The 14,460-nt window shown below is 42.6% G+C and overlaps 1 protein-coding gene across 8 annotated transcripts in view; it reads right to left on the reverse strand.

Annotated features, from left to right (window-relative positions):
• LOC117757407 (pleckstrin homology domain-containing family A member 5-like) overlaps positions 1–14,460 on the reverse strand; it is a 198,845-nt gene that overhangs the window by 49,503 nt on the left and 134,882 nt on the right. For 7 of the 8 annotated variants that reach the window (XM_034578551.1, XM_034578548.1, XM_034578547.1 and 4 more), the window contains exon 5: positions 8,901–8,954. The exons of the other annotated variant lie outside the window; for it this stretch is intronic. In XM_034578551.1, coding sequence (XP_034434442.1) covers positions 8,901–8,954 — 54 coding nt within the window. The remainder of the gene's footprint in view (positions 1–8,900; positions 8,955–14,460) is intronic. 8 annotated transcript variants of the gene reach the window in all.

The following is a 14,460-nucleotide window of genomic DNA, read 5'->3' on the forward strand; positions in this document are numbered from 1 at the left end:
TTAGATATTTTCATGGATAGTACCTGGAAGGGGTAGTTGAGGGATTGATTGTCCAGTTTGGTGCCGTCAAGATTGGATCTAGGATTTAGATCATGTTTGGATGAAAGCTCAAATGTTTACTTCTATCCAAAAGGAGTAAAACTGTGCCATTGGATGCATTTGTGCGTGTGTTTGTGTGTGCAAGATCGAACTTGATTGGACTTTGCTACCAAAATGACATAAAGGTTGCTAATCTCCGAGGTACACGGTCTCCATGACAATCTGAGTCCAGCCAACTAATCAGCCAACATCTCATCAGGCAGACCCTGTCCTCTCTCTCTCTCTCCTAATGATACACTGTGTCTGTTGGGGCCATTAAAGAGATGGAGGTTGTGGTGGAGGAGAGGACAGGTAAAGTGGCTTGAGTGAGCGCAAGTAGAGGAGGAAGCGGAGTCGAGAGCTGGAGAAACAGAGATAGAGACGAGAGCTGGTCAAATGAATCACAGCTCTCGGGATGTCACCTCAGATTTACACCTCGATGTTCAGCCGGTTTAAATGGCCTGCCAACTCGGCCTGACAAATTGAACCAGCTCAAAGTTGTTTTTTTTTGCCCTGAGTCCAACAGAAGGACAATAGCTAATGTGGGAATAAGAAGGGTCAATGTCCCGGAGCCTGATTAAAGCGACCACACAGTGACAGCTTTATGGCTGCTCCCAAGGTCAGGAGAATACGAATGAATGTGACTGTCAATCGGAATATCAATGAAATTACCTGTTGCCTGCAGCTGGAGGCCCAAATTATATTCAGTGGGATACATGTAACTATTGTTGACATCGTTTTTTATTGCTTTTGATATTTTCGAGTGGCTCAGAGTGTGGTGCAGGTTTGTAATGCTCAGTGACTAGGATGAGTCTGATGATAACACTGAACAGTTTGGTGATCTGGACACCTCAGATTTACTTACTACTTTACTGATGTTTATTTTTGGCTGCCCTCTTGCAGCTGTAACACTGCAAATTTCGCCCGTTGTTGGACTAATAAAAGATTGTCTCATTTTATCTAATCCTTAAGAAGCGGTGGCTTTAAAATCTATATATCAACCCATTTGAAAGCTTAATTGTGCGGATTGGCACTTTCAATGTGAACCAATTTCGATCAGGGCATAGACAGGTTCGGGCTGGGCCTGTGTTTCTGTTGTATTGGTTAGTTTCATCTGCTTTGAGTGATTTCATTTGATCTGTAGAGTTAAAATTCAAGGAATCAATACTTTTACCATCACGCTCGATTGCAAAACTTTGCATGCTGTGAGAGATAAACAAAGTGAGTGATAGAGCATTTTAACAGCAGCTGCCATTCTCTTCTACTTTATTCCCAGGAGCAGGAAAGTGTTTTCAGGGGAAACTCCCTGAACAAACTCACCATACACCTCCCTCTACCAAGTCATTATGACTGATACAGAAGCCTGAACATCTGACATCTAAAGAGAATGAAGAGCTGAAGGGCATGGGAGTAAACATTGTACTGACACTCAAAATGGTTTCTAATGTTGCCTCTTCTCTGCTGGATGCAAAAACATATTATGTGTCAGATGTGTTTTTTAGCTTGTGAGATTGTGTTTGTGCTCCAAGTGGCAAAAAAAACATCAATTGTTTCAGCTTTAATGCTGAAGACAACTCTAACTCTGGGGTCCTGCTCTTGTGGCAGCCAGCAGTGTGGCGGTTCTTCTTCTGTGTCTTTTATGTCATTAAATGGGTTCGACAAGCTACATGGAAATGGCATCCAGTCACATGATTAAAGGGAGACATTATTATGCTTGGGGTTCACCAAACCCTGGCTCACCGACTTGGACACAGTCTCAACTTTGGATATTGGTGGCTTTGGGGCTCCTCTTCAGCTGGACTGAAACAATGAGATGATACAGAAATCACTAGGTGGTTGGAAAATGCTTGTACATCCACCACAGATTGGGTTCTTCCAAATATGCATCACCATTACCTGCATTCATCAAGGCTGAATTCAAACCTGCTCCTGACACCATTTCTAAATTGATGCAGATACTACAATCCATCTCTCCTCATAGTATACTAGGGAGATCATTTGAATCTTTGAAAAGTCATTTTCAATAGATCACCAGCACATGTCACAACTAAACTCTGGACCTATGTTTCGGCTCCATCTCCACCCACTCCTTCCTCCAATCATAACTCTGCACATTCTTCCTGTGTAAGCTCTACACGTAGATCTGTGCTGAGGAGGAAGAAGACTATGTATATTCTATAACCTCCAGGGTTGTTTGAAGAAAGTGGTCAGTATTTCAGGAGAACTTCTCTGGTATCAATGAAGTTACAGAGATTATTTATAGCTATGTCTCCTTTTGCAAATACTGTGATTCTTACCAATGAATTTAAGATTTCTCAAAAGGATTACAAAGACAACAATGGTCGGATATGTCAAATGAAAATGCTTTGAAAGAAGGTGATATCAACGCAGAGAGGGAGCTAAAGACGGATGTGAGGAAGAAGGTGCAAGTGAGGAAAAGATTGAGCAGAGCAGAATACTAATGGGATGGGATCACAGAATAAGAGCAACAGGGGAGTCACTTTGGATGCTTAAAATTCAGATAAACACCTGGCTGATGGACTTAATGGAGTTGAGATTTTATCATCAGGATTTTACAGCACAGATGAATGAAATAAAAGACCACAGCTTTTGCTGCATTTGACATTGATGTAAAGAGAGGGGCAAACATACAACATACTAAAACTATGAGCACAGGACCTGACAACATCTGTGACCAGGGTCTAAAGCTCATGCAGACCAGCTCTGCACAATCTCTTACACAATCTGTAAAGGTGCAGAATGTCCACAAACATTGTTGTCACAGACGCAATAAGCAATATACCCCAAAAGGATAAAATTAAAAGTTCAGCATCATAGACTTCATTAGAGAAACTCATCATGATCAAGAAGTTTAATGAAGGTTGCAGAACATTATAATTCATGTTCATGCCTGGTGAAGGTGTGCCGGATGCAGTCTTCCTGTTTTAAATCATGGGTCACAGTGTGTAAGTTAAGATCTCTGACCAGCTCGACTCATTGTCACTATAGGAATAGAGACATCTTATAGTTTGCCGATGATTGTGTTATCGTCAGCCTTCTTGTAGGGGAGGAACAGGATCATGCACTAATGGTGGATAACTTAGTGGCTTGGTGTGAGGAATCTTCTCCTCCATGTAAATGTGTCATAAATGAAAGCGGTGATGATAAGGTAGGGTCTTCACGGAGCTAAACTGTTAGAAAGAGTGTTGACATTGACCTAGTGGAGAGCTATAACACCGTCTTTTGAATCCCATGTTTCTTTTAGAACTTTCAGCAAATCTGTTTGTAATCCTTTGTACTACTGTCCAATAAGAATCGACTTGAGAGTCTTGTTAAAATATCAGTAAGATCAGAAGTCAGACCAAGCTTCTGATCATTTATTAACAGCGAAGGGCAGGTATGAGGGCTAATGCTGGATCTCCAGGACCATCCACTCGTGAGCGAGTTTGAAGCGTGGGCCATCATTTCAGGTCACATGTTTTAGGGATGAAAAGACTCTTTCATCCAATGAGGAGTGCCGGTGGTAACATGTGCCCAATGGCAGGCTAAAGATGTGTAATACATGTTTCAAACTCGTGAAAAGAATAGAAGGACAATACACAAAATATTTGACTTTGATTTTGTTAACTAATTTTGAACAATTTGATAAGCAGGGAGTTTAATAAAGACTGGTCTTGACCAATCAGAGCTCTTCGCAGTGTCATGAATTTTTAACAAGAGATTCCTGTGGAGCACTTGATGCTCCCAGCAGTTCTCCATCCCTCAGTTTTGTGAAAGCACTTTAGGCAAGTCAGCTTGTCACATTTAATACTGAGTTCTCCATTGGGGGTAAATTAGTAGTATTAGTTAGGGGTGCTGCAGTGGTGAATTGCGTGTATGATTCATTACGTGGCAACATTCTGAATTCTGAAAATAGTTCCGTAGAAGCTTCAGCAGGTCTGTTTGAGTTACACATCACTGAACAGCTTCAGAAAGTTGACAAGCACCAGGTTACACCCTGGCTATATCTCCACATACAGGCTGAGCCGTTTACTGCATGTCATCCCACTCATCACTCCCCTACAGCTCCTTTCTCTCTCCACTTTCACTTTCTGATAAAGGCACACAGTCCCAAAATATACGAAAAATGTTTTGTTATGGCTTTGGATGGCCCTGTCTAATCATGTCTTCCTTTTGATGGTGGTGTTGACAAGCGTCATTTTTAATTTGGAGGATTTCTCATTGATTTGCTGTGTGTTTTTGCTGGAACGAGGGAAAGAAAAGGAAAACATATTAACTGACAGAAATTTGGAATCGAGCTCTGTAATACAACAATGGATCAAAGGACTATATAAGATGGGAAAAGCGACAATTTGCAGTAACAAACCCACAGAGAAATAACAGCAGCTCTTCATATCCACGTGGCTCCAAAGCCTCAATTAGCTCCTTGGTTTGATTTTCCAGCCCACAAAACTCATCTTGAATGTGTTTGGTGCCAGTGAGAAAGCTTTGATCAAACCACTGTACACACTACCTGCTCAGTATGAGCGGATAGAGAAAGTTCCTATCCTCAGGTGCATGTCTCCACCAACAACCCCTTGTGCTCTGTCCCAATTCACTCTTTAGCCCGACCACTTGGCCCTAACCCTTTGTTTTGCACATGGCCGGGGAAGGGTGGTGTTGTCCTGTTTCACTATGTCCTGTAGGGGTAGCCCTTTGAACTGTGGTGTATTCAGGACCCCCCTAAAAACGAATTCCCGAATGCTTTACAAACCGTCTTCATATATGAAGTTTGAATAAAACTATCCAGCTCATGTTCTAACATTTTCAGTGCGGGGCAGAAGTTTCTATGGACAGGACTAATGTTACATTGAAATAACCGATGTAAACACACTGACTGTGTGTTGATCAATAGATGAATGTGTCTTGTCTGTCCTGCAGTTGTCAGATGTGTCACTATTATAATGTTGGTCGATAGCGGTTGTTAATATATTATCGTTTGTTGATATTGTTTGTGTCCTGACTCCTAGGGGAGGATTTTCTAGCCCACTCCCTTGTGGCTCCATTTGGATGGAAACACTTCCAGCAAAGGGCACTGTATCTGGGGTTAGGGCCAAGGGAGAGGAACTGGGACAGGGCCTTGGTCTGTATCAGCCTGATATATGAAGAATACATGTTGGGTTTCAGATAGAAACACAACTCTAAATGAATGCAAATGCTTCTCCATGTCTGCTGGATACAGGTATGGCACAAGAGAAAGGTTTGCATACACAAAGATGCCACTCTGCAGGCCAAACACGAAATGTATGTAGCAAAGTGAACAACCTAAAAAAGTTGAATCAAACTCTTGTTGTCTCAGCAAAAGCCAAAGATTATGTGCTATATCTAGCTACTTCCTACAGGGAATTATACTGCATTGAAAGCTGCTATCTATCCCCACTGCTGTGTGTTCAAATCACTAAGACACCCACACAGTGGGTGTAAAAACAACGGTCTATTCACAGCAGCCTGGCCATCTCACTGAATTAAGAGGATACACAGAGGGATTCTGAGTAAGAACACCTTCATTATGAAATATTTTTCAGATGAGCTGGCAACATTACAATACAGAATGACTCAATTGTGTGCATGTGTCTAGGCATTTAGCTTTTGGAACCGTTGTCAGAGGTGGATGTTGTGAGATTGCTCCCACGGTATGGTGACGCTCTTAAATCACCTTCAGTAACAAAAGCCCTACATGTAGGGAAGGGTGACTAACACAAACACACAAACACACACACACAAAATGCCCACTTATCAAATAGCCAATCTGTTTTCCCCTCTCGCGCCTTTTCAATCCTTCCCACTGTCTCATCTCGTCTGCCTTCTCATCTTTCAGTCGCACGGTGATCTTAGCCTTTATTAACCTTTCCTCCATAAACCCCTTCCCCTCGGCTGCTCTGTGTATTCCTACTTCAGTGACTTGCTGATGAAACTGGTTTGTGGGAGCGCTGGCGATGCAGGGTGTTACTCGGCCATCTGAGCAGGATCTAAGCAGGGAGCTCTGGAATGAGATAAAATGGAGCTTTCCCCATGATCCATTCGCTTCCAGTTTGGCTGCCCCCTGCACTATAATCACCAGTGTTAATTTGCTGTGAATCTTACTGATGTAATGATGACTCAGCTCTATTTCAAACATCAATCTTTTTGTCCTCTGTTCTAGCTTACTTGTTGTTTCAGTCATTATGGGAACATCAGCTGATAGTCGAGCATGACCATCTCTTTTTTTATGCCTCCCTGCCGGCGACAGCTGGAACCTAAGGCATCGTGTTTTTAGAATGCCGTGTAGGAATTTCCTCACATTTGGACTCAAGGATGAACGGGTTGGATTTGGTGGTTAATGGTCAGACAACATCTCAGAATCACCTTAAGGGGATCTCATAAAATTGTTCAAGGTCACTGTGACCTCACAACACCAGTTTTGGCCAGAACTCATGACTTCATATGCTTGTTATAAAAAAAATACACTTAATATGTCTTATTAATCCCCTTCTTCAACACGGACAAGACCAAGGAAATGATCGTGGACATGAGAAAGGAGAGGAGAACTCATTGGCCTCAGCAACGTCTACAGCTGCATCATTGAGAGCATCATGACCAGCTGCATCACCGTGTGGTATGGGAGCACCACTGCGATGGACCGCAAGCGCCTGCAGAGAGTGGTAAAGACAGCTGAGGGGATCACCAGGACATCACTACCCTCTCTGCAGGACATCTACCACTGCAGAGTCCACAGAAGAGCCTGCTCCATTGTCAAAGGACCCCACCCACCCCCAACACGGACTGTTCACACCTCTGCCCTCTGGTAGAAAGTACAGACTTGTGAAATCCAGGACGTCCAGACTGAGGAACAGCTTCCATTCAACTGCCATCAGACTGTTAAACACTCTCTGCCCCCCACTCCCCTATGAATGCACACACACAAACAAACAAACAAACACACACACACTCACACACAACTTCTTTACAGATATTAGTTGTATGTCAGTTTGGACAAACGCAAATGTCAACTGGTGGAGGTGTACAGCTACCAGGCTTTAATGCAACTCTTCTTTCATCCAGTTCTATTTTAATTGCACATACACTCTTCAGTAAAAGTATTGATAGCCTTATGTTTTTATTTAACTTTAAATTTTTGGTTCACTCACTGAAAAGTTATCATCACTGAAAACGTAACATTTCCTGCATATGTCTGTCTAATATCAAATGATGGGGGCATTATGCTCCTTAAGCTGAGAAACTGCATTGGTATCAGCAGCAGAGTAACAAACACTGATACTATCTTTTATAGAACTGGGGAATTAAAAACCAAGGTCTGCCTATTAAAAGTCTGATTCTCTCTACAGTAAAAGAAAATTATAGATCTGAAAAGCTAAATGACATTAATGATTTCCACTTTGGAAGATTTCTAGGCTGAACCAAGTTAGCCTCAGCTGAAAATCATTTCCGGATTGTTTATCACTAATGAAATTCCCTTTTCTTTTATTAGTCTGCTGCTTTGATTTAATGCGTCGCAGTTCTCTATGAGGCAGTTGAAAGCTTTTACTGGGAGAGAACCCTGTCATTCGGCAAGTAAAACGAGTGTGGTGGCAGAAGCAGTAAAACGTGATGGAGGAAATACAAGGCAGACAGAAAAGCACTGGTTACACACTTCAGAGGAAACTTGAACTTCCCCTGCTGTATGCTAGCGGCATACACATTAATCATTTGAGCATCGAATCGTTTGAGCATTCTTGTTGCATTGTGGCTCAGCGGCGATTCACGCAAAAGTCTGAAATAAAGTCAGTCGGAGCAAGACAAAGCAATGGAGCTTTGAGTTAAAGATAAATGGAGCTGAATACAAAGCTGGACGATACATCCTGGATAAATGTTTCAGCTGTCGAGCCCTTGAAACTCAGATGTAACACCACTAACACAGTGGGCATTATTGTGTTGCGTTGCTATTACATGATATGATAAATACATTTAAGATCCAGTGGCTCCTTGGCCCTGAGCCCTGCATGCTCCTCACCCACAGATAAGGGAAGTAGCTGAACTGTATGTCGAAGGAAGTTTTACCTCAGTTTCTATCACTCTCTGTCTTTGATTTGTTTTCCTCGTTTCACTACAGGTCTGATTTTCTTTTGTTAGGTAGAGTTTCCACATTAACATTAACATTAACTTCCACTGTTGTTTCCATTACCTGGTGGAAGCTACTGATGGTACCAGCGGAAACCTAAATAGAGACTCCATTTTATCTTATAGTTTGAGAGAAATTGAAGTTTATGAAGAAGAAATATAAGCACACATGAGCCGTTTTCAGACACGACCTCCGGGTAAAATCTGGAGAATTAGCTACGGAGTTTACCCAGAGTTTGCCTTTCACACATGCACATCACAGCGGGAGGTTCTCTGCACAGACGCGTTCACAACAGCAACAAATCCTCCGCATTTTTCAGGTGAGAGATGGAGCTCTTATCACCAGAAACTCTCTTGATACATGAATGTCACCGCTTTTTTCAACGGGAGATGTTTGCTTTCTTTTAGTTTTTTAATTTTTTCGTCTGTCGTGTGTTAGAAGCGTCGTCAACCCCCTTTGTAATGACAGGTTAAAGCAAAAACACCTGTCTCCTGCCACTTTAACTCCCAGTCATGCTCTCTCCTTCGCCAATCAACCAGATGTGGAGCTGCTCATTTAAACTCGTCCATTGCTTGACATTCTCCATGCAACAGTGTCTGGGTTTTAGTCACTGCAAACTAGTAGTGAAAGCATGAAGGCTGATAAAGAAGCTGAAGCTCTGTCAGTGAAGTGGGGGGGTCATTACCTGGTGGGAGCCTCTATGGGCCTGTCAGGGTGGACAAGCTTTCCACAACTCACACTAGAAACAGAACAGGGGAGGGAGAAAGAATGACAAAATAATAAGAACTCAAATAATGACTTAAAAAGGAAATTCAGTCGTGCTACATGAAATAAGGAATGGTGGAAATGATATAGTTCAGAATAAAGAAACGTAAAATAGGAAGAGGAAGTAGTTCTTTCATCACTGTCGATGAGGAAGGGCAAGTATCTTTTTCTTGTCCGTGCAAATGAATCATGTGAATCCATGTGAACGCAGGAAGAGACAGAAAAAGTCTTTGTTCTTGTAAACACCAGTCTGCCACTGTCTCCCTCTAGCCTGTCTGATCATTAATTTAATATCACACTATTTTCCCTTTCAGCTTTACCAGTCATGGCTTTGATCAAACCGTCAGCCCACCAACGTTTGCAGCCTCCCATTAGTCCGACATCACCACAACAGTTACTCTCCCTCTGTTTTCTTTCAGATTTTCAGTCTGGCATATCTGTTTGTTACGGTTTACTACTGTTTTCCTGTCTTCTAATCGCTCCGTTGTTTGTGCAGTCACACAACTGAAGACATGTGAGCGGAACCCATGAATAATTAAGTACGGAGGCAGATGCAGGAAGCAGGAAGAAAGAAAGACGGAATGACAAAGAGAAGTGGTCAGAGCTCGGCACATCTTTCAAAACTCCTCAGCCTCAAAACTTCTGAGGACGGGGTGAGAAGTAGGCTATTAACAAAGCATCAGGGATGTGAACCGAGCAGGAGAGCAGTGAATATATCACAAAAGAAGGGACTAAGGGAAACTAGAGAATCATTAATAACAGCAAGCTTCAGAGGGGTTTGCATCCTAATGAGATTAGTGGAAGAAAACTTCTCCCCCTGGGGGAAAAAGCAACTTACTGGATGAGGGTTTTAGGAATCGCCTTCATTTAAACTTTTCCGTGAGTGACATTTGAATAGATGAAGAGCTGTGAAGCACTGACTATCATTGAACAGCCTCGGGCAGTGCAGGAGTAGAAATCGAATTTGTGATAGGGAGAAGTATCAAGGGACGGCTAAGAAAGGGTGAAGGATAACAGAAACACAGTATGCCAATGAAGGATGTGTGAGAGTCCGCTCAAATCACAATTAGTCATCTGTATTGCACTGTTGTAGTCCGTAATCCCAAGTTCATTTGGCTTCTTATTAGAAGGACACTGTGTGTTTCATTGAAAATGGAGCCAGCAGGGGCACAGAGGAATGATGGCAATGAACAAAACTGGAAAAGGTGGCAGAATACCACGCTACGTTGGAAGCTACAGTCTATGGTTGGGAGTTGGGGGGGGGGGGGGGGCCGTAGAAGTGGTTGCTACTGCCACCTGCATGGCCAACACTCAAACTCACATGCTGATCTGGATCACATGCTGATCATAGAGATTAGACAGGATGTCCAGATCCAAGCTGTGCTTTAGTTCAGGCTGCTGGTTCACAACATTCACTGATCCCAGTCAAGCGAAGAAAAATGCTGAGCGAACATGAACAGCCACAACTAAGATAATTCTGGTCTGTTGAGCTCCAGTGAGTGCAGATGAAATAGACTTGGCTTGCACTGCACCTGTGGACATATTCCCAAAGCCATTGACAGATGAACGGATGCTAAATGCAGCACACCACATATTCCCTGACTGACAGCTCAGTTGTTCTGGCTGCAATTGAATTTTGATAACATCTGTTTATATGCATTTAATATATTTTGGGGATTTGATTGATAACATGTTTGAATGGCCATAATAACATCAACATTGCAAAGCCAAGATTTTCACTTCACTATTTTTGTTCATATTTTCAATTTCTAGAACCAGCAGACTTCATAAACACCATCTTCCACAACAACACCAGCCTCTTTGCTTTCATTCCCTCATGATTTCAGTTACTGCTATAAGCAGTGGATACAGAGCAAACCTGTGGGAACTGAGGGAGCAGTAACATAAGCAGGCTTTTAAAAAAAAAAATGTAATTGGAAAATACAGCAATTGAGATAATATGGCTGAACATTTTGACCTGTCTCCAAATGACCAGATCATCCCAGCTCTCCAGCAGCAGCATGACAGCAGTGTGTGTGTGTGTGTGTGTGTGTGTGTGTGTGTGTGTGTGTGTGTGTGTGTGTGTGTGTGTGTGTGTGTGTGTGTGTGTGTGTGTGTGTGTGTGTGTGTGTGTGTGTGTGTGTGTGTGTGTGTGTGTGTGTGTGTGTGTATATATGAGCGTTCCATTTTCGGTCACATTCAGCAGCCTCTGAGACCGTGAAACCACTCCGAGCTGCTGGTTAGCTGCACCTCTGTGATGTGCTGGGTTAAGTCTGAGCAGCTGAGATGATCCTGAGCCTGGAGGGGAAGCTTAGAGCTGCTGCGCATTCATTTTCATATTCTTTTAAAGTTTCAGAGGAAAAGGGAGACGTGGAGAAGCTTGAGTGCTCAAGTGGCACAAAGACGCTTTTATGTTACATTAAAAACAGCATGTGACGTGTTCAAAACACAGTGCATAATGATGCATAACATCAACATCAGTTTTCTTGTTTTTTTCTTTTTTTAAACTTCTTTTATTCTGTTTTTTAATTTTTACAAAATAGAACATGACCTCATTGAACTATGCACATAATAAAATAGGTTGAATAAAGTGAATCTATGATTTATAAAAGGAGAGAGGTTTTTGAAGGGGTCCATTACAGAGGAACATGGTAATGCTCACTCTATGTCATTTTTCCGTGATGTTCCTTTACAACCCAGTCTTGTTACGACAACCTGTTCCACTTGGTTGAACGTTCAGATAGAATGTGACACAAGTCCATCTTTGTGTGAAAGTGTCCATGTACAGCTGCAGTCTTGTGATCGTTCGTTCCAACGTGTAAAACCTTTTCAGTCTCGGCATCCGCTGAGTTACAGATGTTGGATTTTCATCATTCCAGTTCACGGCTTTAATTTCCTTGGAAAGTATCTCAAAGGTATTATGCAGTATGTATCTCTGCTCTGTGCTGTAAATCAGTTGAGGTACATCTCTTAAAAAAGTAACAGTGGTTTCCAGAGAACATCCAGTTTCGTACTTTCTCTTTTAACACTTGCCATGTTAATACAAAATATGTAATTTTTAATTTCCAATCAAAGTCCACAGATTGAATTGTGAACAAATAATGCATACCTCTAATTTATTTAAATGAATCTGTCTGCTGGCACAAGAAACGATGCAGGTAACTATCAAAACAATAAAAAAATAGTTGAACCAGCGCATACAATAAGACGTGACTTTGTTCCATCACTTATAGTCATTGGTTACTCTATAAAATAAGCTTTTAAATGCATTCATCTGTTCCTCCAACTGGACTTCATTGTGACAAGTGCATGAGGGTAAATATCTGTCAAGTGAAAAGTGCAGCATGTTCATTTGGGGTTTGCTATAGCTCGCCATAATAATGTAATACTGACATGATGTTTACTTTGAAGATTAATGCTCACCAGCACCTAACCATTTCCCTCCATGAGTCCCACCATCAGCACCAACTTCACATTACCATTTCACCACAAGCCCCCAAAGTTGAGGGGGCTTTCAGTACTTTTACATCCCGGCCTGTCATGAACATCGGAGCCACAAAGGCCAAGCTTTGCATGTCCGCCGGTCTAATAACATTCACCATGCATGCCACTTACTGAGACTGAAATTTAAAGCAAAGACATTTGACTTTCACTCATCATCATGCCAGTTGGTGCAGAGCAAGGTGAGACTCTCATTAGTGACGCAGCCGCAGTCAAACACCTTTGGTCCCGTTACTTTCTCACCTGCACTCAACAAGTTTAAAAATACAAGCCATGCACACCTCATTTACATAACTTACACACACACACAAACACACACATGCAGGCACCTCACCACTCCACTCCATACAGGAGAAGTGTGACAGCAGTGATAATTGGGAAGGGAGATGGAGTGATAGAGAAAGTGAAAGTTAGGGAGAGAGAGCGTGTGAGAAAAAGAGAGGGTGCAGCTGCACTGAGCTTGATTTCAGCAAAAGTGTGTGTGTGTGTGTGTGTGTGTGTGTGTGTGTGTGTGTGTGTGTGTGTGTGTGTGTGTGCGCGCGCGCATCGTGGAGGGTCGGTATCTCAGCTGCACATTCGGAGACGGTAGCGGATTGAAATACCATCCTGACGACTCTTTTGGAGTTGGAGCGTGTAATTGCTGCAGTTTGTTTGTCTCTCTCAGAAGCTGCGGCCCTAAATTTAATTTCAGCGCCGTCATCCTGACTTTTTGTTGCTTTCGAGTTTGTCTCCCGGGGAGTAAAAAACACTTTCTTTGTAAGAAGCATGTGTGTCAACCGCAGAATGGATCCCATTTCAGAGTTGATGGGTGGGGAGCATCCAGGAGTCAGTCATCCTGACAGCACAGAGTGAGGGAGGGAAAGCGTTGGATGAGATTTTCTGTTTCGGTTTGTGGGTCTGAAGCATAACTGCTATAAACGGAGTGAAGAGACTGACAGCAGATGACAGAAAATGTAGAAAAAAGATGAGTGCGCTTGATAAACAGATGCAAATAAACAATCTGATCAGTGTTGGCATTCACGGACTGACTGAACCTTGCTAAGTCAAGCACACAATCACACTCCACCACTTAAAAGCAAGGAGGCCAAGGCGGATTGGAAATGTGACAGCGGGCTGCAGCACAGCAAAACCTCTCCGCGCTCAGTAACTCGACAGCAACGTCCTACCAGAACCTGGAGCTGGAGCCAGAGGACGAACATGGGGCTGTTTCTCTTCCAGAGACAAGACTTCTGATCGACAATAAATGATCTTTCCACTCGCGTGTCATATCGATGACAACATACACGTCCATTTCTTTTTCTGAAATCTGAGAATGAGGCAAAATCTCCACAGCATAGTCCAAACGGAGCGAGACACACAAACAGTCAGACGATCAGACAGGTTGTTAATGGAGGGAAACTCTCATTTGTCAGTTTGTTAATCATTCACAACAATAATGTCTTTTTATTCATTTAGCATCAAATGTAGTAAATAAGTGTTAACCTTGCTTTGTGGGGCCACGCTCTACAACGTTTACACCGAGAGATCCCAGCACCTGACAAATTCACAACATCAACACAATGACCCCTGGAAGGTGTTGTTGTTGCTCTTCTTCAGGCTAATGACTGACTCTTGACCATTTGGAGCAATACCGCCACCTACAGTAAAACGTGCAGTACAGCTTCTTGATCACATCATTGCAGTTGGCCGCTAATCAGCATGATTTGTTGTTGGAGCTGTTCCTTTGTTTCGAAAAGTAAAAATTGTTACATTGGAGGAAACCAAGGTGAAAAGTTGTCATGAGAAAGAGCGCGTGTTGCGTAAGATCTGTATCCGTTGTGTGACGAGACTCATGCTTGATGTGCGTGAGTTGGCCCTTAAGAAAAGGAAGTGGTTTTTAAAAAGAAGCTCCTGCTCGTTCTGGCTGCCGTTGTGCAATTGTGAAGGTTTGCTGTTGCATGAGCGTGTCTGTGGAGCCCGACGCAATTTAGCCAGCATGT

The sequence above is a fragment of the Hippoglossus hippoglossus genome, chromosome 23, assembly GCF_009819705.1.
Source record: "Hippoglossus hippoglossus isolate fHipHip1 chromosome 23, fHipHip1.pri, whole genome shotgun sequence".
NCBI lineage: Eukaryota > Metazoa > Chordata > Actinopteri > Pleuronectiformes > Pleuronectidae > Hippoglossus > Hippoglossus hippoglossus.